General features: G+C 40.2%; 1 protein-coding gene and 1 long non-coding RNA gene across 5 annotated transcripts; one reads left to right on the forward strand and one right to left on the reverse strand.

Moving 5' to 3' along the window:
* Window positions 1-6,225: 6,225 nt before the first annotated feature.
* Window positions 6,226-20,359, reverse strand: ccnl1a (cyclin L1a). 4 transcript variants are annotated; one of them, XM_036004021.1, is made up of 10 exons: window positions 20,008-20,348; window positions 19,676-19,750; window positions 18,141-18,250; window positions 16,156-16,276; window positions 15,001-15,065; window positions 11,637-11,736; window positions 11,384-11,488; window positions 9,962-10,215; window positions 9,670-9,768; window positions 6,226-8,111 (listed from the first exon to the last, which is right to left on the reverse strand). In XM_036004021.1, exons 1-10 carry the CDS (start codon window positions 20,251-20,253, stop codon window positions 7,637-7,639), a joined length of 1,650 nt encoding a protein of 549 aa, XP_035859914.1. In that variant the 5' UTR covers window positions 20,254-20,348; the 3' UTR covers window positions 6,226-7,636. The 4 variants fall into 4 exon arrangements, 3 of the variants coding, with proteins under 3 accessions (XP_035859914.1, XP_035859915.1, XP_031146582.1); XM_036004022.1 differs by lacking the exon at window positions 20,008-20,348 and adding an exon at window positions 17,588-17,742 and having other exon boundaries at window positions 19,676-19,755; XR_004898009.1 differs by lacking the exons at window positions 6,226-8,111; window positions 9,670-9,768; window positions 9,962-10,215 and adding an exon at window positions 14,522-14,535 and having other exon boundaries at window positions 20,008-20,357.
* On the forward strand, window positions 8,346-9,771 carry LOC118495557. Its single transcript, XR_004898010.1, has 2 exons — window positions 8,346-8,458; window positions 9,596-9,771. It is a non-coding gene; the product is annotated as an uncharacterized LOC118495557 (long non-coding RNA).
* Window positions 20,360-23,848: the final 3,489 nt, after the last annotated feature.

A 23,848-nucleotide genomic window follows, 5' to 3' on the forward strand; every position in this document is an offset into this window, starting at 1 on the left:
AGAGCAGAACAGGTCAACCACGAGCTTTAGAGGATGACTCAGTGTGAGGTATTATGGACCCTTTGGCAATAAGTAGGGATTGTATGAGTGTATGACATTTGACACAATTATAGGCATGGAGTCTATCATTTCTGCTTGTTAACAGCAGAAAGCACCAAACCTCTTGAGCTGTTAGAGTTTTAGTGGGAGCGTGTAATCCCAACAAATAAGTTGTTGACCGAAAACTTTACCCGGAATCACCTATTTCACACACTATGTAGGCCTTCTGCGACCCCGATCTTTTTATATGGCACACTATACTGACTTTTCATTACTTTTTTATGACAATTTTATGGCATAGGCTACTATACTATGACTTTTTTATGACAAGTTTTGACATACTAAACTGACTTTATGAAATACTATACTATGACTTTTTATGATAATTGTATGACATAATATACTGTTATATGACATTTGTTATGGCATGCTATACAAAGATTATTTTATATGACAATTTCTGAGGCATTTGTTATGGCATGCTATGCTGACTTTTTTGACATACTATACTATGACTATTTAGAACAATTTTATGACATAATATACTATTTTATGAGATTTGTTATGACATACTGTACTATACTGTGACTTTTTTATGACAATTTTATGACATACTATACTATTTTTGACATTTGTTATGGCATACTATACTATGATTTTTTTGAATATACTATGAATTTTTAGGAGAACTTTTTTGGCATGCTATACTGACTTTTTTAAGACGTTTTTATGAGACGTTTTATGAAATATACTATAGACTTTTTTGACATACTGTACTATGACTTTTTATGACATACTATACTATGATTTTTTTGACATACTGTACTATACTATGACTTTTTTAAACATAACTATAGTATGACTTTTTATCACTTTTTTCGATATGCTTTGCTGTGACTTTTTCGACATGCTACACTATGACTTTTTATCTCTTTTTCAACATACTATACTATGATTTTTTATCACTTTTTTCAACATACTATACTATGATTTTTTATCACTTTTTTCGACATACTGTACTATGTGAAAACTTGAACTTGTGTGTCAGATTAGATAGCTTAGGCTAATAAGACAATGATTGGACGATAGAAGGTTGAGTGTTCCAATCTTATAGGGTGCAATTAGTTTCAATACCTCCTTGACAGGAAAGAACAATTCTAGTAGATGAAGAAACAAGTCGTGTTCTCCTTCCCAACAGGCTGTTTTGAAGAGATGAATGCACTTTTCGACACATTATACTATGACTTTTTTATCACTTTTTCAACATCCTATACATAACTTTTTTATCACTTTTTTTCAACATACTATACTATGAATTTTTTTCGACATACTATGCTATAACTTTTTCACGAAAATATAAAGTTTGTGTCAGGTCAGCTAGCTTAGGGTGATAAGGTATGATTGAAAAGCAGAAGGTAGAGTGTTCCAATCAATGTTTTGGTAAGTTTTGAGGGCCAATATACTAAGTGAACGAGACAAATATGCCAAAAACTAATGTTTCTATCAGGTAAGATAGCTTATGGTGATAAGAGAATGTTTGGAAGCCAGAAGGTTGTCTGTTCAAATCTTTTATGTTCCAGTAATTTTTCAAGTCCATATAATATACTAAGTGAAAGACACCAATATGTCAAAATCATAAACTTCAGATAGCTTAGAGTGGTAAGAGAATGATTGGAAGACAGAAGATTCAGCGATCGAGTCTTATATGTTTCACTAAGTTTTCAGGTCCAATAAACTAAGTGTAAGTGACAAGTGTGACGAAAACATGAACTTGTGTTTCAGTTTAGATAGCTTAGGGTGATAAGACAATGATTGCAAGATTGAAGGTTGAGTGTTCCAATATTTTAGGGTGCAATTAGTTTCAATACCTCCTTGACAGGAAAGAACGATTCTAGTAGATTAAGAAAAAAGTTGTGTTTTTTCCGACATACTATACTATGACTTTTTTTGACATGGTATACTATGACTTTTTAATCACTTTTTTCGACATACTATACTATGACTTTATTAGACATAACATACTATGACTTTTTTATCACTTTTTTCGACATGCTATACTATGACTTTATTCAACATACTATACTATGACTTTTTTTCGACATACTTTTTTTCGACATGCATACATACTATAATTTTTTCACAAAAACAAACTTTGTGTCAGTTCAGCTAGCTTAGGGTGATAAGTGTATGACTGGAAGGCAAAAAGTTGAGTGTTCAAATCTTTTTTCTTGATCAGGGTAGAGGTGTTGAGGGTCCAAGAGAGGTCCTCAGAGATGTGAACACCCAGAAACTTGAAGCTGGTAACACGCTCCACCTCAGTCCCGTTGATGAGGATGGGGGTGTGTGTGCCAGCTTTAGACTTCCTGAAGTCCACAATGAGCTCTTTGGTCTTCTTGGTGTTGAGAACCAGGTTGTTGTCAGTGCACCACGAGGATAGGTGCTGGACCTCCTCCCTGTAGGCTGTCTCATCGTTGTTGCTGATGAGACCAATCACCGTAGTGTCGTCTGCAAACTTTACAATGGTGTTAGAGCTATGTACAGGTGTGCAGTCGTAGGTGAAGAGGGAGTGAAGGAGAGGGCTCAGCACACATCCCTGTGGTACGCCGGTGTTCGCCGGTGTTTAGGGTGATTGTTGAGGAGGTGTGATTATCTAACCTAACAGACTGAAGTCTGTTGGTTAGGAAGTCCAGAATCCAGTTACAGAGGGAGGTATTGATGCCCAGTTCACTGAGTTTGGTGATCAGTTTGGAGGGGATGATGGTGTTGAATGCTGAACTAAAGTCAATGAACAGCATTCTCACATAGGTGTTGCTATTGTCAAGGTGGGACAGGGCAGAGTGAAGTGCCGTAGAGATGGCATCCTCTGTACTCCTGTTCTGACAGTAGGCGAATTGGAAGGGGTCCAGTGAAGGTGATAAGCAGGTTCACGCTTCATTATGATGGGGGTGAGTGCAACTGGACGGAAGTCGTTAAGGCTTGTTGCAGTGGAGGTTTTTTGGCACCGCCACGATGGAGGTGATTTTAAAGCACGCGGGGACAGCTGCCTGGGCTAGTGACAGATTAAATATGTCGGTCCAAACCTCAGTCAGCTGCACAGCACAGGCCCTGAGTACGCGTCCGGGGATACCATCAGGACCAGCAGCCTTGCGTGCATTAATCCTGCTCAGTGCCACACTCACGTTGGTGGTGGAGAGTGTGAGGGGCTGGTGATCTGCAGAGATCACAGCCTTGATGGCCACCTCTTTGTTGTCCCTATCAAAGAAGTGGTTCAGCTCATCAGGCAAGGAGGTGTCGGTGACAGGGGGGTGGAGTTGGTAGCTTTGTGGTCTGTGATGGCCTGGATGCCTTGCCACATGCGTCGGGGGTCAGAGTTGTTCTTGAAGTGATCCTCAATCCTTAGCATGTGCTTGTGCTTGGCTTTTTTGATGCCCTTATTCATCTTAGCCCTGGATGAGTTATAGGCTTGAGCATCATCTGATCTGAATGCAATGTCACGTGCCTTCAGCAGGAGTCTGACCTCACTGTTCATCCATGGCTTCTGATTAGGGAAAGTGGTAATCCGTTTGAGGGTGGTGGCACTGTTGATGTGAGAGTTGATACAGTCCAGTCCGTGTGGGAGTCATGGGTGGCCTGAGTTGCGAACATTCTCCAGTCAGTCTTACCAAAACGCTGCTGAAGTGCAGAGTCAGCTCCCTCTGGCCACACTTTGACTGTCCTTACTGTTGGTTTCACACGTTTGATGAGTGCTAAATACTTGGGCAGTAGAAACAAAGAGAGGTGGTCTGAGTGGCCTAGATGGGGGAGGGGAGCAGCTTTGTATGCATCAGCTACATTAGTAAAAACTTGGTCTAAAATATTTTCTCCTCTTGTGGGGCATGATTCATTTTTATGGAATTTAGGCAGTACAGTCTTTAAATTCGAGTGGTTGAAGTCACCCGCGACAATGTAGGCTGCCTCAGGGTGCAGAGTTTGTTGTTTACTAATAGCAGAATGCAGTTCTTTCATGGCAATCTTAGCGTTAGCATCAGGAGGTATGTAAACTGCTATTATTACAGTTGATGTAAACTCTCTGGGCAGATAGAAAGGTCTACACTTAACCATGAGATACTCAAGGTTAGCTGAGCAGTGACTCTCGGTAATAGTGATGTCGGTGCACCACGTTTTGTTAACATAAATGCACAAACCCCCACCTCCGGTTTTGCCGGAGTCAACAGCTGTTCTGTCCGCAGCTGTTCTGACATACTATACTATGACTTTTTCGACATGCTATACTATGACTTTTTTCAACATGCAATTCTATGACTTTTTATCATTTTTTTCTAAATACTATACTATAACTTTTTTCAACAGGCTATACTATGACTTTTTTATCACTTTTTTCGACATAATATACTTGGGACTCTTTATCACTTTTATCGAAATATTATACTATGCCTTTTTTATCACTTTTTCCGACATACTATACTATGACTTTTTTATCAATCTTTTCGACATACTATACTACGCCTTTTTTATCACTTTTTTTGAACAAGCAAAACTATAACTTTTTTTGACAGGCTATACTATGACTTTTTTATCACTTTTTTCGACATACTATACTTTTACTTTTTTAATCAATCTTTTCGACATACTATATTATGGCTTTAATACTGTAATGTGGAAAGTCAGTGTTTCCAGGTCATGCACTGTTAACATCAGGTATTAGGATATTTAACAAAGACCATTATTCTTACTTATAGGGCACCTAAATATAAAGTGGATATAGCATGTAGCATTTTAGGGAGTGCCATGCTAGCAGCTAGGCGAGCATTATAACGTGTTACAAAGTGATGCACGTTCATCACGGAAGTAAAGGCTGGACTACAATAGAGCTGTTTGGAGCAGTTTGTGAACAGTGTTTTCTGTTGGAGATGGTAAGTCCCTTTGGGGTGGACTTTGGGCTTTTTCACATTGTAAACCTATAACATGCACAACAAAGATATATAACACAATAAAGGAAAGGGAAAAAGCCAAAAAGCACAATATGAGCACGCAAGCAAATGAAAACAACTATGTGGAGGTGTAGAGCTTTTATATTGACAGATAATTGTATAAATTCATTAATATTAATATAAAACTGTGAGCATGTTTGTGAGTGTATGGTACTATACTACATATTAATGTCTACAAGCAATCATTAAACCATTTACAGTTCTATTCTGTTCTCATGGGGCTTCACACTAAGCAGTGCGAAAACCATTAACTCATGTTAATGTCACACTACCAACTCTTAACTTAAATGCAATGCCTTACAGCTATGCAGTAAACTCAGGGATCATTATTACGTTAGATACAATCGTATTGGAGTGACAGTAGTGACCATCTCAAAACCTACAGAGTACATTGAATGGCTATAAGCCAACTATTGTTTCTCAGTGGTGTAATTGACCCTTCACCAGCTAAGAAAAGATTTACAGATCTGTCTTGCCAACAGCCAGTTCACACTGTGGATATAATGGCATGTGTGTGACCTGTATGTAAAGGTGCTTTAATGCACATTATAGAAGAGAGTGTTACCTCATATAACAGTGTAGACTGGCTTTCTGTTGCACAATTTGTAAAGCATCAGGCAGTGCTTTCAGTGTGGGTGTGTCATGTCATTGGGCTTTTTGGCAGGTGTAATCACTTATTGTGTGGCAGCTACATGATAAAGAATGTAAGAATTAATAACTTGAAACTTTGAGACAGAACAGCTTCATGACAGAGATGGAGCAGTGACATGGGGGACAACATAGAGGCAGACATTGACAAAATCAATGTGGAAATGTTCCCGAAACCATTGCTTAGTGAATATATGACGATAGAGTTGTTTTAACAGTTAACTCCTAATATGGCATGTCTTCCAGGAAGACATGAACACGTGTATTAGTAAGGCCAACAGCACCCTCTGGCTGTCATAACACACAATCTAAAGATTATACCCCAGGCAATACTCAGCTTTACATTTGGGGTAGATATAAATCAAATCACCTTAACTTTAACTATAACTTTGCCTCCAATTACAAGAACCAGTATCTTGAGATGAGAGTTTAAGTCAAAACCACCATTGGATAATACTCATGAGCAAGTCTTTACTTCTTCACTACACCAAACATGTTCAATAGGATTCATTTCATAACAGGCACCAATTCAATAAAGACCGTACAGTTCAGTGGCATAACTCATTTATTATTGAATAAAAATTGGACATGAACACATGCAGACTAAAAACCAGTGTAACAAATTGACAACCCTAAAATTCTGAAATTAAGTCTGCATCCCCTGCTGTAAAAAAAAAGGAAAAACAAGTCTATAACCAGTCAGCTGTTTGGAAACTGTACAAAACACAGCTTTAGCAACATACATGTCCAAAAAAAGGAAACAAAAACCACTCGCTCACCACCAGTCCCTTAATGTGCAAACATATTGATCTTTCCTGAATGATCGCTTTTATTTTACATTTATTCATTCGATCCTTCCACTGAGCTGTTTGCTTTTATAAATCAAAGCGTTCATTGTCAGCAGATATTGATCCATCTTTACACTGTAAATAAGTTTTGTTTTCCCAAAGTCCATAACTTTACATTTAAAACTAAGAACAAAGGGGTAGACTAGAGAGAGGGTAGTGGTGTGTGGAGTGGAGGTATCATGGGGAAATTAAGAAAAACCTATAGGTGGAAAGAACAATGACAGGTCTAGGACTGATATCACACTGCATTGGTGTGTTCCCTCAACCACTGATCATGTCTGACCTGATTGAAAAAAAGGATAGTAAACCATTAAATCTTATGTCCACTAAATGCTGGTAGCTACTGCCGCAGGCTGGGTTCCTCAGACGCATACATTTAATCTATAATAACATCAACCTCTGCCGAATATCAGCTACACGTGTGCTGTTGTGTAGATAAGTCAAAGCAATGAATATTTTATCACCAAGACATGTACATGCAGAAGCTATGTGTAGGATTCAGGCAATTTCAGCAGTGTTACCATAAATGCTTCTGATGTCAAGGCTTTATTACAGTTTTTCATTAGTGACATTTCCATAATAAAACTAAATGCTTAGTTATTTGGCTTAGGACAATAACAATGGTTGAAGAGAATCAACATTCCTGTAAATCATAGTTTAAATGGTAATTTTCAGGATGCATATGAGAAACCCAGGAGCCCAACTATGTTGGTATTAGGCTGGTAATATACCCCAAATGAAACCAAACAAGGCAAGTTCTCTCAACCATGGCAGAGGTGCAGCGTTTGGCTTCGAGAGCTACATTGAGTGTGCTGACATTTTTGCAAGTTCTTTGTCAACAACCCCCAAGAAATGTCATTTGACAGGTTGAAGGCAGCAAAAAGTTAACCTTTTTAAGAACTTGCAAGATGCGTCTTTCATTAAATGAACAGACCAGGAGTCACACTGATGTTTGCCAACAGTCAACTGTACTTAACAGCATTCAGAGAACATGCCAAATCTGATTTTGTTTCAAGTATACTGAAAATACTTTAGTGACTATCAGTCCTAGAACTAGCGTGTTTGGGTGTGTGTGTGTGTGTGTGTGTGTGTGTGTGTGTGTGTGTTGTCTCAGCGGCGGTGACGGCTATGTCCTGAATGCCCACTGCTGCTGCTGTGGTGTTTGCTCTTGTGGCTACGCTCCCTCTCTCTGTCCCTGTCGTAGGACCGAGACCTCTCCCTCTCCCTCCTGTCGCCTCGATGACCACCTCCTCGCTCGTGTTTGTGTTTCTTTGTAGAGAGGTCAAAGGAACTACGGTCTCTGTCCCGTTCCCTCTCTCTGTCCCGCTCCCTGTCTACTTTGACCGGAGTGCGAGACCGTGACCGAGAGCGTGAGCGCTTCCTCTTGTGACCAGATCCTCCGCCTCCACTGTTGCTGTGGCGTCCGCTGGGCTTGGAGTCGCTATTGCCATGGTGGCTGGTCTTGGACTTGAGGTGGGGGAGGAGGGGTGAGGGCGGATGTCGCCGAGGCGATGGACTGCGACTGTGAGAGCGAGAACGTGAGCGAGAACTGTAGGTCCCTGAGCGACTGCGTCTGCTGTTGTAACTGTGGAAGCAGAAGAGAAAAGAGGAAGATAAGGAATACATTCAGCTAAATAAACTAGAATTACAACATTGCACCTTTGTTGTGAAATGTCATAATTAGTGTATGAATTCTTGAGTTATGGCCAAAAATGCATTTTGTGAGGTCACAGAGACATTGACCTCTAAAATCTAATCAGTTCTTCCTTAAGTCCAAGTGGATGTTTGTGCCAACTTCTAAGAGATTCTTTCAAGGCGTTTGAGATATTGCGTTGGATGGACGTACAACCCGAAAATATAATGCCTTCGGCCACGGCTGTCGCGGAGGCGTAAAAAGGCAGGTTAACACATCCCTAATACATTTAAGTAGGGGTGTAACGGTACGTGTATTCGTACCGGACCGTTTCGGTACAGGGCTTTCGGTACGGTGCGCGTGTGCACCGAACGCAATCTTGTGTGTGCGGAACATAGGTCAATTTTCGTGTTTCCACACGAACATATTAAGTGGCGGAAGTCTCCGCGTTCAGCGCAAATCCCGCCCTGCAGCTCATTCTAAAGTTTTCATTGGTCATGTCAATATGTCAATCACTGTACAGATTGCCTACACCAAACACTGATCTCTAAACCTACCCGCCGTCACTGTAACCTAAACCAATGAAATCAACTGCAGGGCGGGATTTCCGCTGAAGTGGTTTGGGGGAAAAAAAACAAAAAATTAAATAAAAAAATAAAAATCACACACCGCGCGCTGTACAACAACATACACGGCACGATTTTGCCCAGCCTCTCGCTAGCTAGCGTCATGGCCAATGCAGACAAGCCCATAGACAGTACGGACAAGCCGGAGCTTGAAGAGCCACCCATATCATTAAGGTCTCCTGTTTGGGAACACTTCGGTTTCCCAGTGAAATACGTCAACGGACAAAGACTAGTCAATAAGACGAAAGCAGTGTGCCGACGTTGCTAACGCACTTGAAAAGGCATCACGCGAGTGTGAACATCACTACTACAAGGAAAAAAACGACCGTAATTCAAACGCCGCTCCCGTTGGCATTTAAACAGACCTTTGCTGGTAATTCCGATCGGGCCAACGCAATAACAAAAGCAATTGGTGTTTTTATAGCAGCTGATCTACGACCATACTCATGTCACGTTGTTGACAAGCTGGGATTGATAATGCTGCACTGTAATCCATAGTTATTTATTTATATTTTTCATTATATTTTATTATGTGATATTGGTTTGAGACAGAATATTTTATTTAGTGGAGAACTTTGCAGCAGTATTTTTCTTATTCTTTTTTTATTTTATATATATATATATATATTTATTAAAAAGTGTTTTAAAAAGTGTAAATAAATTGTTAAAAAAAAGTTTATAGTAATAAACCACCTGCAGTTTAATGTTTGCATTTCTTTCCCTTACTGTACCGAAAATGAACCGAGACTTTAAAACCGAGGTACGTACCGAACCGTGATTTTTGCATACCGTTACACCCCTACATTTAAGAGTTATACTATCATACAAGTTAACACTAAGATAAGTAAACTAAGAATGTCTTTACATATTGTAAGTGATCTTACTGTCTGCGAGGGGAGCGGGATCTAGACCGGGAACGCGTTCTTGAACGAGATCCACTTCCGCTCCTGCTGTTCCTTCCGATCTTTACGTCTTTCCTTAAGCTGGAAAAAAAAAATAGTAGGCTTATGAAAGACACACTGTTAGATAAATGGCACTACGGGCCAGCTCCTACTCCGAAACAAAAGATGAAAAACTTAATGGAGGCAAAATAAAAGTATTAAGGAAAGTCTGAATGACTATAGCTGAAATATCATATACCACTACTAATATAGTGTATGCGTGTTTGTTTCTTACCCATTGTGTGGACTCTTGTTGATCTGAGTCCGGCTGTCTGGATCCTTCTTAACTGGTTTGAGGGTCTGGGGGTTTGGGGACTTCTCTTCCACCTTGACCACGTTTGGGGAGCAGGGCTTGGAAGCAGGAGAGAAGCCACCCAGTGTGGACAGTGCAGGGGTACCATCAGGGTTCAGGCCTTTAGCCTTCAGCTTGACCTCTGCCAAGAACACCTTCCTCCGCTCTACCTCTTTCTCCAGCTGGTCATAGTTAGGCTGGGGAAGAAATCACACTTCAACGTCAGTTTACACATAAACACGGAGTACTGGCTACCACCTCTGTAGATGGCGCGTTCTACGAGCATGCACAGAGACATTAATGCTCAACGCATTGTTGCAGTATTCTCCAAAAGACCAGAGGGCGTACAAACAAAATAATCTGTGAATAAGCCAGAAGCAGTAGAGAGCAGAAGTAAAGGAAAGCAAGCTGCCTGGCAACAGTAGTAAACACATTCATGACACCGCCAAACATTACATTTATCTACTGTAATTATTAACATGGCTGTCGTTTATCTCCAAATCAAAATTACTGTCTGCCTTTAACACTTAAGAACACTCCTTCCATGAGGCTGTTTTTTTTTTTTTATAGCTTTGACAAAGCGATCTAATGTTTTCCACACCCTCAAGCAAAACGCTTCTTCTTTACCCAGTGTGGTGTCTCTCTCTGACCACATATTTAAAAAGGGGTGATAGAATGATTATATAGGGTATTTCACCCTGTTCCTTAAGGTCTCCTAATAGGGTATGTAACATTGGTTGGGCTGAAAATGGCCGGGTGCTGTTCTATGCTCCCTAATGCAACCCTGTGAAATAGACCTGAATGAGATGACAGGTTTTCTACCTTATATGGTATGCTCATGAATATTTACATGAGCTGCGCGCTGATTGGTTGGCTGACACACACACACACACACACACACACACACACACACACACACACACACACACACACACACACACGTCTCCATGAAGAATCATACAGATGTTTGTAGAGGTGAACCTGCTCAGCCAGTCTTCCCAGCCGACCACGTTGAACTGAAAGCGCAGCGTTACAAAAATTCAAAGGTGCATGACCATGCGCTGTGACAACTTGCAGGGCCTTCGCGCTAGACATGACAGATGCGGTGAAGTCATTTTATTATGGCTCGCGCCAGAAATACCACAGCGACCATAACCCTAACTTAACACTGCTGCTAATAGCTAATAGCAGTTTCCCCTACGGCATACAGCGAAGGAGTCAACGGCAGTGTCATTTACAGCTTTATAGAAGGATGTGATGCACATTTCCACTGGGTTAAAAACAGAATGTTTAAAATGATTGCAAATCACATGATGATTCAAGGTCATACTAATTCGTGCCCTCAAAAAACAAAAAAAAAACTACCTTCTTCCTGGTGTAGAGTTTAAGGGTGGTGATGCAGACCTCTTTAACATCGTCATCACTGGCTCCAAAAAGCAGGTACCAATTAGGTTTGGATGGCAGAGGTATCTGGGAAAAACACGCACAAAAGGTTACATTTGGAGGGACTATACTGTATAGCTATAGAGGATTTGATGTGACAGCATTTAGTGCAAAAACAAGACTGCAGCATTAATGGCAAGGTGAAAACATGTTTTAGGTAAACATTTCCTCTTACCTGCAGGGCTCGGGCAGCGAGGAATATGCAGGCACAGGCAATAGTCTCGGCTTGGAATCTCACAAACACGTTTGTCCGCAGGGTATCATTCATGTAGTTCCTATGAAGGCAAATACAACACATAGAAACAAAAACATAGCATCTTCTCACCCATACCCACATCATCTAAGATGTGTCACAGCTTTAACCATAAATTGTTACTGTAGGTTAATAATCTGTAACATTTGTCTATAGTGCCAACACCTTATCAGGGCTTAATAATTCTTTCCAAACTGATATTTAGATTTTTCATTCCCAATTAAATCCTAGCCAATTCTTAAAACTAAGAAATCTTCACCACTCAGAAATGTGTGGTGGGTGACTTCTAAACAAGCATCAACATTAACTGCTCACTGATATGCTGAAGAATAGGCACTGAGAGCATATTAATCATAAGCCCTGACAGCTACAACAACACAACACATTTTTTTAGTTACACAGTACTTAAATGCGATTTGCATTTTTATCTTTAAAATTTAACTTTGTCCATTTCTCTCTGGGGCATCCATGGGAGTGCTGTATGTCACAGGGAAAGCATGAAGACAGAAATGGGAAATGATCTACTGTAGACCTGCCAAGACCATTTTACCACACTGACCTTAGAGTAGCTAAAGACAAATGAGTGAGACAATGACACATGCCTTGTGCGTTTGTGTGGAGGGGGGAGAGCATGCAGGCATACAGATGCAACCCATCATCAAGAAGCAACACTTCCGACAATGCAGTTTCTACTTTCAGATGTTATATCCGAGGGAATAGGGAGACACAGCATGTATGGTGGCAAACAGGTAGATTTTGGGAGTCAGCGTCATGTTGATGTAATCAAATGATGCAACACTGGTCTAATATTCAGACAACCTAAAGTTTGTATGTTTAGTGTCTGAGCCATAGGGATCGCGACATTTCACCTTGATTCAAAGGTTCAACTGCAACAACTTTTTACTTTAAATGAATGCTTTCCAGCCATGATTTGAAACGGACCCCCATAAAACCATGATTGTATTTGTCTGCAACCCCATTTCCTCTACGACTTATCGAAAAGACATTAGGTGGCAATCTATGCCTCACTACTTAGGCTGGGTGAAATCTCTGTGCTACAACACAGATTACGTGTCAGTGGGTTGTCTGGGACAATGGGTAAATTAGATTAGCCATGGGAGAGCATTAGGAAAGACAAAATGGCCAGGATGTGAATCAGGCAACTACAGGGTGGTGTGAGCATCTATGTCCTTAAGAAACATAGAAGTCCTTAAGACAAAAACGTGATAACAGAAACATGATGGTAAAACCCTGATAAACTAACTCCACGCTGATCCTATCCAGATTATTATTAGGGCTGTCAATGCAAATTTGTTTAACGCCACTAATTTCGACGGATTAACTCAGGTTCTGTTATGAATGATCATGAAGCCCAGGTAACTGTACAGTTCTCTGGTTTATCAGTGAAGTGTGAATTACACTGCAGACTGGAGTCTCTGAACAGGTCCAACGGGGGTTGAATGTGCATCGGCAGGTCCGCTATTGTTATTGTTATGTATGAAGCGGCTGGATCCTTGCTGCATTATTATAAAACTATGATAATCTGGTCACATCTCTCGCCCACTTACTGGCACCGTCTCACTCACTCACTCCCTTTTCCTGAACAAAACTGAACATCCAGTTTCTATTTTTCTTTTGTGATTCTTAATTTCCTCCCCCCCAGTACCAATGGAAACAATGGATGTTTTTGCAACTTCAACATCGAGGATTGTGCCGTTTATTGCAACTTCAGTAATATCTGCTATCTTTTACGTTCGACACACAGCTAAAAGAAACCGTAATTATCGGATAACGGACACACTGCTATGAGGGTTTCTGGACATTATTTGACATTGTTTTGTGTGATAATTGACTTCCAATAATAAATATACATACATTTGAATAAAACAAGTATTTCCACTCCTGTGTATAGTATAGTTAAATACTTGCCAAATATCTCTTTAAGGTACATTTTGAACAAACAGAAAATGTGCGATTAATCGTGATTAACTATGGACAACGCAATTACATATTTTAATAGATTGACAGCCCTAATTATTATCAAAAGGAACTACAACCACCAGGCTTAAATACTACAACTAATCACAAAGCAGTGAAACGTCCATTATTCAGTGGTGACACTCCAAATGCATACACCCATTCAAATATGTACTGCTCCACAGGAAGTTTGCCACAAGTACTCGTTGAAAACCTGCTACACAGGGATTACTTTCAGTCTAACCTGCCTTCATCAAATGACCTGACCTGCACTTTGGCAGGTCAGTGTGAAACTGCTATGCCAACGCTACTATACATAACACATGGCCGTTGGATTCTGACTGCTGCGTGGGTGAGACAGGTCCTTGGGAGGCAAAACCGGATCAGCCTGTAAGACAGACACATGTCTGGACACCACGTCAGTTGGGGACAGGACACAGTATACTACTGTAAATACTAAAAAAAAAAAATAAAAAAAAAAGGCAGGTAAACTGGTCAAAAAAGTTATTCTGTTGTTGCTAAGTTTACTTCAATGCTAGATGCAAGTAAACTAGAAAAAAAAGTCAGAATATAAATATATATGTAGCTACTTAGCAAAAATGGGCATTACAGTTGAAACCTTTGTAGCAAGACCAACAAATACAAATCCTTTTGGACACCCAAGAGAAAACAAGACGATGTTGGCTGTTGGTAAAGGCCCGCCCGCCCCCTTCAGTGAATCTTGGCATTGGGATTGGCTGTCTGGAGAGGGGCAGCCAACCAATGGGGGGAGCTTCCTGAGGTCATGTGGTTGGAGGAGGCAGAGTTCAGAGGTTCTTTATGTGACTTACCAGCATGGACTACCCTTTAATCAAAGAGTAGAGAGAAAGGACAAAGTTAAACCAAGTTCCCTGGGCACCGCAAATCAAACAGACTTCACAGCAAAGCCATGTAAGGGCAGACAAGAGAGTGAGACACGTAACAGGTTTGCAATAAAAACAAATCGCTCCATCAGAAAAAAAGAGGTGGAAGGGTTAAAATGGAGTGAGGGAACGTCGCGGTCAGACCTGGGCAAAATGGTTGTTGAGTGCTTTTCAAATTTGTGCTTAAAAACACAAGGGGCACTTGAATATCACTTATCTGACAGGTGATGTTTCCACATATGGGTGTGTCCCAAGATCCTAGCAGATAAATCATGTGCTCTTCAAGTGATTCAACCATTTGAAACTTGTTCAACTTCACTTTTAGCCCAGGTCTGCTGGCACTTCTTGCAGACATGACACAGGTTGCTGCTGTGGGGGGGTCAGTGGAGAACTAGAAAGGAACTTACCAGGCCGTCTGGACCAGTGTCTGGTTCTTCTCACATTCCAGGACTTGAAGGTACATGACGATAATCTGGAATCATAAATTGATTATAGGTTAAAAACACAGGTATGACATTGTTCAAACTAAAGGCTGTTTTATGGATCCGCGGAGGCTCTACGCAGAGCTTACGCCGTAGCCTACGTAAGTGGCCTGAAGTTTATACTTGTGCATTGGTGTGTGCGTTGATCTCTTTAAGAGAATAGCAGGGCCGGCATGTGTGTGTCCGTGGGGAGTGTGTGGTAGAGCGAGAGAGAGAATGACAGTGATTAGCTTCGGAGCGAGTATTGACTCTAGAAGCATAGTGAGAGAAACAAAGTGTCTCCCCTGTGCTTTCTGACCATGGTCAAAAATCTTTAGCAGGAAAAGTTAACCCTCTCCTTGATTTTATGTTTATGGAGAAGCCACAGACAATACCAAGCCACAGACAAGCGACATGCATTGCCGGGATGTGTAGTTAAATTTTTTTGAGGTGCCCGTCAGGCTACTGCGTATTGTCCGGCCTATGGTCTCCACGTACCTACGTACGTACCCACGGCGTTGATTTAGTGCCAAAGCATAAAGCAGCCTTTAAGCATGTTCTCATCAGTATTTTCCACCAGGCGCGTCTGCGCTGCGTTCCAGAGACACCGTGAACCCCGCGAGCAATCGCGGCCATTCAAGTCAATGCTTGATATTCCACAATATTCCTGTTTATTTTCATGCGAGCCGCAGGGTGTTCACAGTGTTAGGCATGAAGTGAAACAGTGCCTTCACTGGATTCCAACGCCAGAAAAGAGAAGGCATGGAGTTTAACTGTAGGAGTGCTTGGAGTGGAAGGAAGATACTAGTTTAATAAACATGTGACTGTTCTGTAAAGTACTTGTAGAGACAATAAAATCTGCGAGTCGGGCAGCAAGACGCTTCACTTCTGAGATGGCGTGGTGTGGTATTGTGCGTGGCTGAGGACGGAACAAAACGGGAACGCAGCACAGACGCGCCCAGTGAAAAATGGCTGTAAAAAGTGAGAATAGTTGTATAAAGCTGCTTCCTGAGTAGTTGCATCTGCATGGGAGGAACAAACTTAAAGTTGCAATAGCTAAACTACACAATTAAAATAGTTATGAGTGTGGCTTAAACTCACCTTGTGAGGATGCTTGACATGCACACAGAAGCCCAGCTCCTTCAGGACCCGCCGTTCCGCTTTGATGACTTGGTTTTTGGTATTTATGTAGTTCTGATCAAGTATCAATGAACTTGGAGTCCTGGTTTATAAAGGAATCAAAATAAAATAAAGTTTCCCCCTTTCGAAATAAAAGTAATGAAAGAAAGTGCCCTTTTGATTTCTTGCACTCTTTTCTTTTTCCCATTTCAACCAACTAAAAGCAACAGGTTTAAGTGTTTGCATGCCTGACAGTTTGCTGGGGTCTGTGGACTCCTGTGGTTCTAGTGAAAGCATATGGGATTTGTAGACAGCCCTCAACCTCATTCACACTGTGTCACAGCTTTAACAGAAATATCAACTCAGACCATTGGCCACATCACCTCACCACGCAACTCAAATTAAACACAAAACCACTATGAGTCCCAAATCATCCTCACCTATTCTAATGTACTGTATATGTCAGTATAATTAATCCTCTTAACTAACCAAAACCACTGACTACTTGATTTGTTAATAGTGCAGAACGATATCTAGACTCAAAGAAGATATCAGAAAAATACAGTTATCTTTGTCCAATGACGACATTTTGACTTCACTGCAGAATGCTGTACCAGCCTAGAAAACATCTGCTGGTTGAACACAGCAGATTTAAACACTACTGATGCAGACAAACAGATCTACATATTGTTATAGTTTAATAGCAATCATTAAATGCTACAACTTAGATGCATTATGATCTCATTTTGAACTATCAGCCTCCTACTTTATGTACCATTTATTATATATGATCTATATCACAGTAACAGAATAAACCGTACTTGAGAAAAACAGACCGACATCCTTCTAACATTTATGAGTAGTAATTTAGCCTACTTTACAGAACCAACAACAATCAAATTTCAAATTAAAATCTAGTGTTTTGATGTCTCAAATAAGATAAATTTAAATGTGAATACTGCCATGCTACAAACCACATGCATGGTAAAAACTATCAGTGTGATGTTTATTACTTTACATGTCTAAATCCACATCTAAATAACAGAGTTGCTACAGGTGCATCACGGTTACTGGTACATTTACTTTAATTCAGATTCAAATAACCTACAGATAATTCCAAACTATTAAACGCTACAGGCCATGCACTGACCCTAAACAAAAACATAACCCGCATGGTATTCAATTAATTATCCTAACTTCAACGAACAAGGAGATATTTCTAGTAAAGCCATGGTAACAGTTGGTGAACGGGCTTTTTACTCTCGCAGCACAAACAAAATGCATGGTGAGGAGCAGTCAGTGAAGAAGACTACGTTACCCAATGGTCCACAGATTGAAGGACAGATACCAAAAGCTTAAGATTGAACCACAGGAGTCCTCAAAGCGCCCCGGGGGCCAAGGACCTTCGGCCAACCTGTCATCCCTGATCCCAGTGCCCCACGGTGGCTCAGACCACGGGCGTCTCCCACTGGAGGGGGTGGGTTGGCCCTGCATCATGGTTGTCATGCCGACTGCTTCATCTTACGTACCATTCCACATCACCCAGGCTTTGGTAAATGTAGCTGGTCGCTGTTAGTTGGTTGCAAGGGAAAAAAGAAGCCAAGTTAATGCCAAGGTCTATAGTATTGACATAAACATATTTCTATGAAGACAAAGGCACATGCAAATAATGCAGTGATGCCTTGTCTTACAATGCTCAAAATGCAGCCAATTTTTTAAGTGAAATTGTGGAGATATCAATCTCAGTGTAATGTCAAACTCAGATGTTATATGTAGACAATTACACTTCTGAAACTACCAGTGAAGCGGAAACTGAAAAGTTTTAAAATGGTTTAGAGCACATGGATAAACAGAAGGGCACTTTCACAGCAAAACAGATCAACATCATACTGGATAGAACCAAAAGCAATGTAACAAAAACGTATTATTTCCCAAAGGAGAAGACTGGTTTCAATGACGACACTTACTTTTTGCCTCTGATCTGTCTCAGGTGGTGGAAAACATTAATGACATCTCGTACTCGTCTTGGTGCTTCCTCAATCTTGGAGGCCAAGTTGATGCAAGCCATAGCAACAATCTGCCAAGATAATTGAAGCAAAAAGTTGGAAGAAAGAGTTCAATAACCTAAGACGTACATCCAGAGATAGAGTGCCCACACTCGACTAGTAAATGTGAAAATAACATGCACCTAAGAGACATAAATGTCATTGATCGAGAAATTTTGCCATATTTGGCCTATTTATACTATTGTAGCTACCATTTTAAGCAAGTGTATAACTCACTTATAAATGGTAAATTGATAGTTAATTAAACTTAGATCAATAGTTCTTTCACTGTTAACAAATAATGACATGACAATAATGTTAACTAATCACAAGTAATGCAATCATGTTTTATTGTATTGGTTGGTTTCAAACATAACATTTATTAAGTATTGTTAATGATTAAGAAAGTGTTTGTAAACCGTCAAACATTATTTGGATTGCTATTATAAAGTTGCAACTGATGATTATAATACCTTGTTAATGGTTAATGAATACTTTGTAAAGCATCTATTACATTATTTAGATAGCTATTATCAGTGCAGTATTAATTAACCATCTTCTTTACAGATCAATTAAAAAAAATTAATGGATGTTACTTGATGTTTTACAAACTACTTATTAATCATTACCTAATTATTGTATGCAGTAGTTGCAACTTTACAGCCATCCAAATAATGTTTAGAAATGGTTTACACACAATTATTAACCATTGACAAAGTATAACTATTTACATTAATGTATAAACAATAGGCTTTTATATTACACTAAACTGATGATACAGTAACATGCATTATAACATATATTATAAATTCAATATTTCAGTTTGTTAACAGTAAAATAACTACAAACTAAAGTTTAGTTAAGCAGCATTTTGCCATTTTATTAATGATGATTATAATAAAGTGTACCGATTATTGCATCATTATGTTTGTACATTACAATGTACTAGCTAGCTATAGTGTGAAGAATTTATCCATATTGCCCACTTTTAGAGACCAGCATTTCCGATATTTGCTTTTCTCCGACAGACCAATTAAACATATATAGTAATATTAACTGCATTACTAAGATTAACTTTAGTTAGTTTGTAAATATAATATTACTGATATGATGGCAAAATGTATAAAGTCACATCGACCCGCCAACCAACCACCATTTTAATCTAGAAAAAAAGTTGATTGAGACTGACTGTAAGATAACGTTACTGCTATGTTTACAATACTTGTGTACCTACATTATTTGAGGTCTTCCACTAGAGAAAAGTAAAACCGTTTTGATTCAGTGTCATTTCTGTACTTTGTGTGTTTGATTTGTTTAGTATTGATCTCCAGTATGTCCCCTCTTTGTCTTACAGCAGTTCAAAAAACAACGTATCGACAATATGGCTGCCACGAACGTAACCATGACGTTATGTTACCGGCGGCCCGACAATGAGCCATAAGCTTAAACGGACTTACCTCAAAACTGTGCTTGACGAAGGACTTGGAGTAGAAAAAACGATGAAACAGCACCTGACCCGTTGCCATTGCCACCTGACGAGAAAAATACAGAGTATGACGTTTGGACTTTGTCTTGTATAAGCTTGCCTAACCTTGCACAATGGACCGCCGCCATTTTAACTAACGTTACACCACGCCAACGTGAAAAGGCTAGCTAATTTAGCAAACAGCTAACAACCAGGCCGCAACGTGTTGAGGACTAGAAATACATCGTTGCTTATTGTGAATAAACCAAACACCAACATGTATAATATGAGGTAACGTTAGCCATACTATTCAAGAAGGTTTACCTGGGGTAACCGGAGAAGAATGCCCGCCGACTGAATCACTTCACATCCGAGTATGCGAAGGTCGGTCTCTGTGTCCAGGTCGAGGCCGTCGAGCATCGACGGCGTCGGAGAAAACCTTTCCTCCGGTATGAGCGAGTTGTCGATCGTAAGGTACACTTCCGAATAAACTTTGTCACCAATGAGGATGCCATCGTTGTTTGTGGATGCAGTGGAGGATACAGAAAGAGGACCTGCAGCCATCTTCATCCGAAAAACAGCGATAATCGGTTATTATCAGAAAAGCTCAGCCAGCCTCGACGAAACGATGGCGGAGCAGGGTGACTGACAGAACGTGACGTCACCGTCTTGTTGAGACTCAAACGTGTGTGCACATCCGCGATGTGAAAATAGTCCCTCAATATTAAATCGTTAAACAAAAACTGCACGACTTTATTTAACTTTATATATATATATACAATACAAACTGCACTGACTGTAACAACTCTTACTGTAAATCAAGCAGTCAGGCCGTAAAAAGCAGACCTCATTACTAAGGACCCTTCACAACCCCTTACTTACCATTATAAGAACTCCTTCATTCCCAGTGCAATCCTCTTAATACGAGGCAAAATAGAATGTCGCCACTTTTTTAATGCAGTTTGCACACCATCTCTTATTTACTTATGGAATTGTTATTGTAGTTGTTTGCTTTTAATCAAATTGTATGTGAGTCTTTCATGTGTGTTTGCTTTCATGTAATCTGTGTTTTCTATCATTGCAATAAACAGGGTTCAAAATTAGCACCATTTACCAGCCAAATGCTGGTAAAATATGCAATTGGCTGGTAGATGTGCTTCACTCACCAGCCAAAAAACGATAGTAATCTTTTGAGTGGCTGGTTAAATTTGAACATTCACTAGCCATTTGGCTGGTGGACGAAAAAGTTAATTTTGAACCCTGGCAATAAAGCTTTTTGAATCTTGAATTAGTCACTCATTTACCCTTCTTTTTTTTTATCCTTTACCTGTCTACAGATTGCAACCGTACACTCGTAGCCTACAGTCCAAACAAAGTTAATCACGTCAATTATAAAAATAAATAGTTAATAAACAGATCAGTTGACCTGAGGTACAATGTCTCCATTGTTTTCCTTATTACAAATACCGGTAGTACATTATCTCATGCTTCCTTTGACCTATCAAAAGTATTTTAGATGAAAAATGAACCCTCAAACAAAAATAGTTGTTGATCATAACTTTTTAGTCAACTAGTGGTAGTTCTTATTATACGGGACTCGGGAGCTTGGTTTTACCATTAATTATAGCACTACTCTTATGCTTTTTCTTCTTAAATGGCATTTCACATGTTTGCAATACAATCATCTCATTAGATAGTGTTCATTATTGTAGTGAGGGTTATGTTTCCGACATCACCCGAAGGCAACAGAAGGAAGCGACTCACCACCAACGGTTTCTGTGACGTACGTTACGGGAAAGTCCGGACTTCTCACATATAGAACATATCCATCCGCCAATTAAAAAAAGAATAGTCAAAGCTAATACTAAGCAGATTTTATTATGAAATCAGTGTTTGCACGCGTCATTTACACACAGTGTACAGGAAGTCAGTAATGTCTACTCGTTATAATTATACATCCTTGTGTCTACTTTGTAATTGTCTATGTTACCGTTTAAAGCAGCAACCCAGGGAGAGCAGGGCAAAAAGGTTTAAGAAAAACATGCGCTTAATTTTAATTTTAGGGTCTGGGATTGACTGTGTCAAAGAAGGTGAAGCTTCAAATGAACAGTTCAGTGCAGGGAACATTGTGTTCACTTAAGGCTACTGTTCAGCCTCCAGGATATTGTAGCCTGAAGCCCTGCAGTAACTAAAAACGGACAGCAGAGAGAACTGGAGACCCACCAGTTAAGGTTTCTGAAAATCAGCGCCCCAAGTTAAGCAGTGGGATTCCTGGGGTTAGTTTTTCCTTGAGGACTTATACACTGACCTTGTGCCGAACCCCCACCGACTTGATGCTGCAGTTAAGTCTCTGCAACGTTTGACACAGTTATACTGCCAACAAGTGACTTATGGGCCTGTATTGCAAGTGTGTGTGTGTGTGTGTGTGTGTGTGTGTGTGTGTGTTGTAGGCTACTGTATATGTGTTTTTGTGAATGTGAATTCACAAACATTGGATTTACTGTCTCTGTTGTTTTGTTGGCAAATACAGCAATTGGTCTGCACAGGGCCCGAAAACCCAAGTTTCACTGTAAGTTATTTGGTATTTGGTAATTTGATTAATTGCAAATTTGTTAGGGAATTTGCAGCACAATAGTAAAATAGAAACTGTGGCGGATCCTGCTAATCACCTTATCTTGAGGCCCTGTGTTAGAAGGGCTCTAGGTCAAAATCTAGTTTTACCATCTTACCATCAACAGTACCATCCAACTGAAAACACTGCTCACCAACTGCTCCAAACAGCTCTATTGTAGTCCAGCCTTTACTTCCATGACAAACGCTCGTCACTTTGTAACACATGTTATAATGCTCGCCTAGCTGCTAGCGTGGCACGCCCTCATACTGTGCAACTAACTAGCTAGCAGTGCTTACCTAGCTACTGCGCATGTGCGACTCCCAACAAAGATGGAACAGAAGTGTGATGTCTCACTCTGTAGCTAAAACAGAGAGCTCAACACACAGGGTGAAAAGAGGAGCTGCAGCAATGTGCAGTACAACAAAAATATGGTGTTTTTGGAAAATTAAACCACATAAACCTATTATGGTACAACCTCTAAATACAATTATGAACCTGAAAATGAGCATAATATGAAGACTTTAATGAATGCATTTATTTCAGTGGTGTCCCACATTTTGGCTTGAGACCCCATCAAATTAAGCATTGCCTATTTGCAACCTCTCATCACAGTGATTTCGACTTCTAAGATTGTTTAATTTAAATGTGTTAGAGGTAAAACTATCTAATACTGATATTTCACAAAAAGACAAGGATTAGGCTAAAGTCCGAAAAAATTAAGATGAATTTAATTTTGTGTAACAAAACAATTCCTATTCGATCCTATCAATCATCTTATGGCACCTCAGATTGAACTTGTGACCAATTGAACTTGTTTATACAGTATATGCTCACATGGTGCAAATCATTGCCCTGGGTCCCACTAACAGTTTAATCCTGCTATGGTTGGTTATTTCCTGAGGTAATGCGTTTGTATGTGTCTGCGTGCATCTAAAGCTACTGTAAGCAATAGCTGTAATCATGCAAACATGGCATAAGGGTATACTTTCATAACCTGTCTGAGGCTCTATGTGGCATGTAAGGGAAAGACAGATATCCCCCCCCCCACACACACACACACACACACACACTTATACACCACATGAGGTGGGACACTGAGGTCACATTGTCCCTGTCATTAACCAACACCTACAACCAGCACCTTCGGCCCCCGCACTTACGCAGTTACCACGACGACAAGAATACTGAGCATTCTTTCTCCAGTTGCCCGGGTGACACTAATTATAGGGTGTGGGAGGGCTCACGGGACGGCAGAATTCCGGAACGACCATAAAGACAAGGAGAGAGGCGTTCAGGGACGCCCAGTGACGAACAAGGGCTTAGTTATACACACACACGCCACTCCCTGGAGTGGCGTGTGTGTGTGTGTGTTTACGAGCAACTCGCACAGATTCCCCAGGGACATGTGTGCATGCCTGCCCTGCATGATAATTACTGCGAGGAGATCACATTTCAAATGTGTGTGCAAGGCATGCATGTGTATATATATGAATGTTTGTGTGTGTGGGCACTTGTTAAGGGTGATTCAATTTGAATGTTTAAGAGGGATCA

This window comes from Sander lucioperca, chromosome 8 (genome assembly GCF_008315115.2).
Source record: "Sander lucioperca isolate FBNREF2018 chromosome 8, SLUC_FBN_1.2, whole genome shotgun sequence".
Classification (NCBI taxonomy): Eukaryota; Metazoa; Chordata; class Actinopteri; order Perciformes; family Percidae; genus Sander; species Sander lucioperca.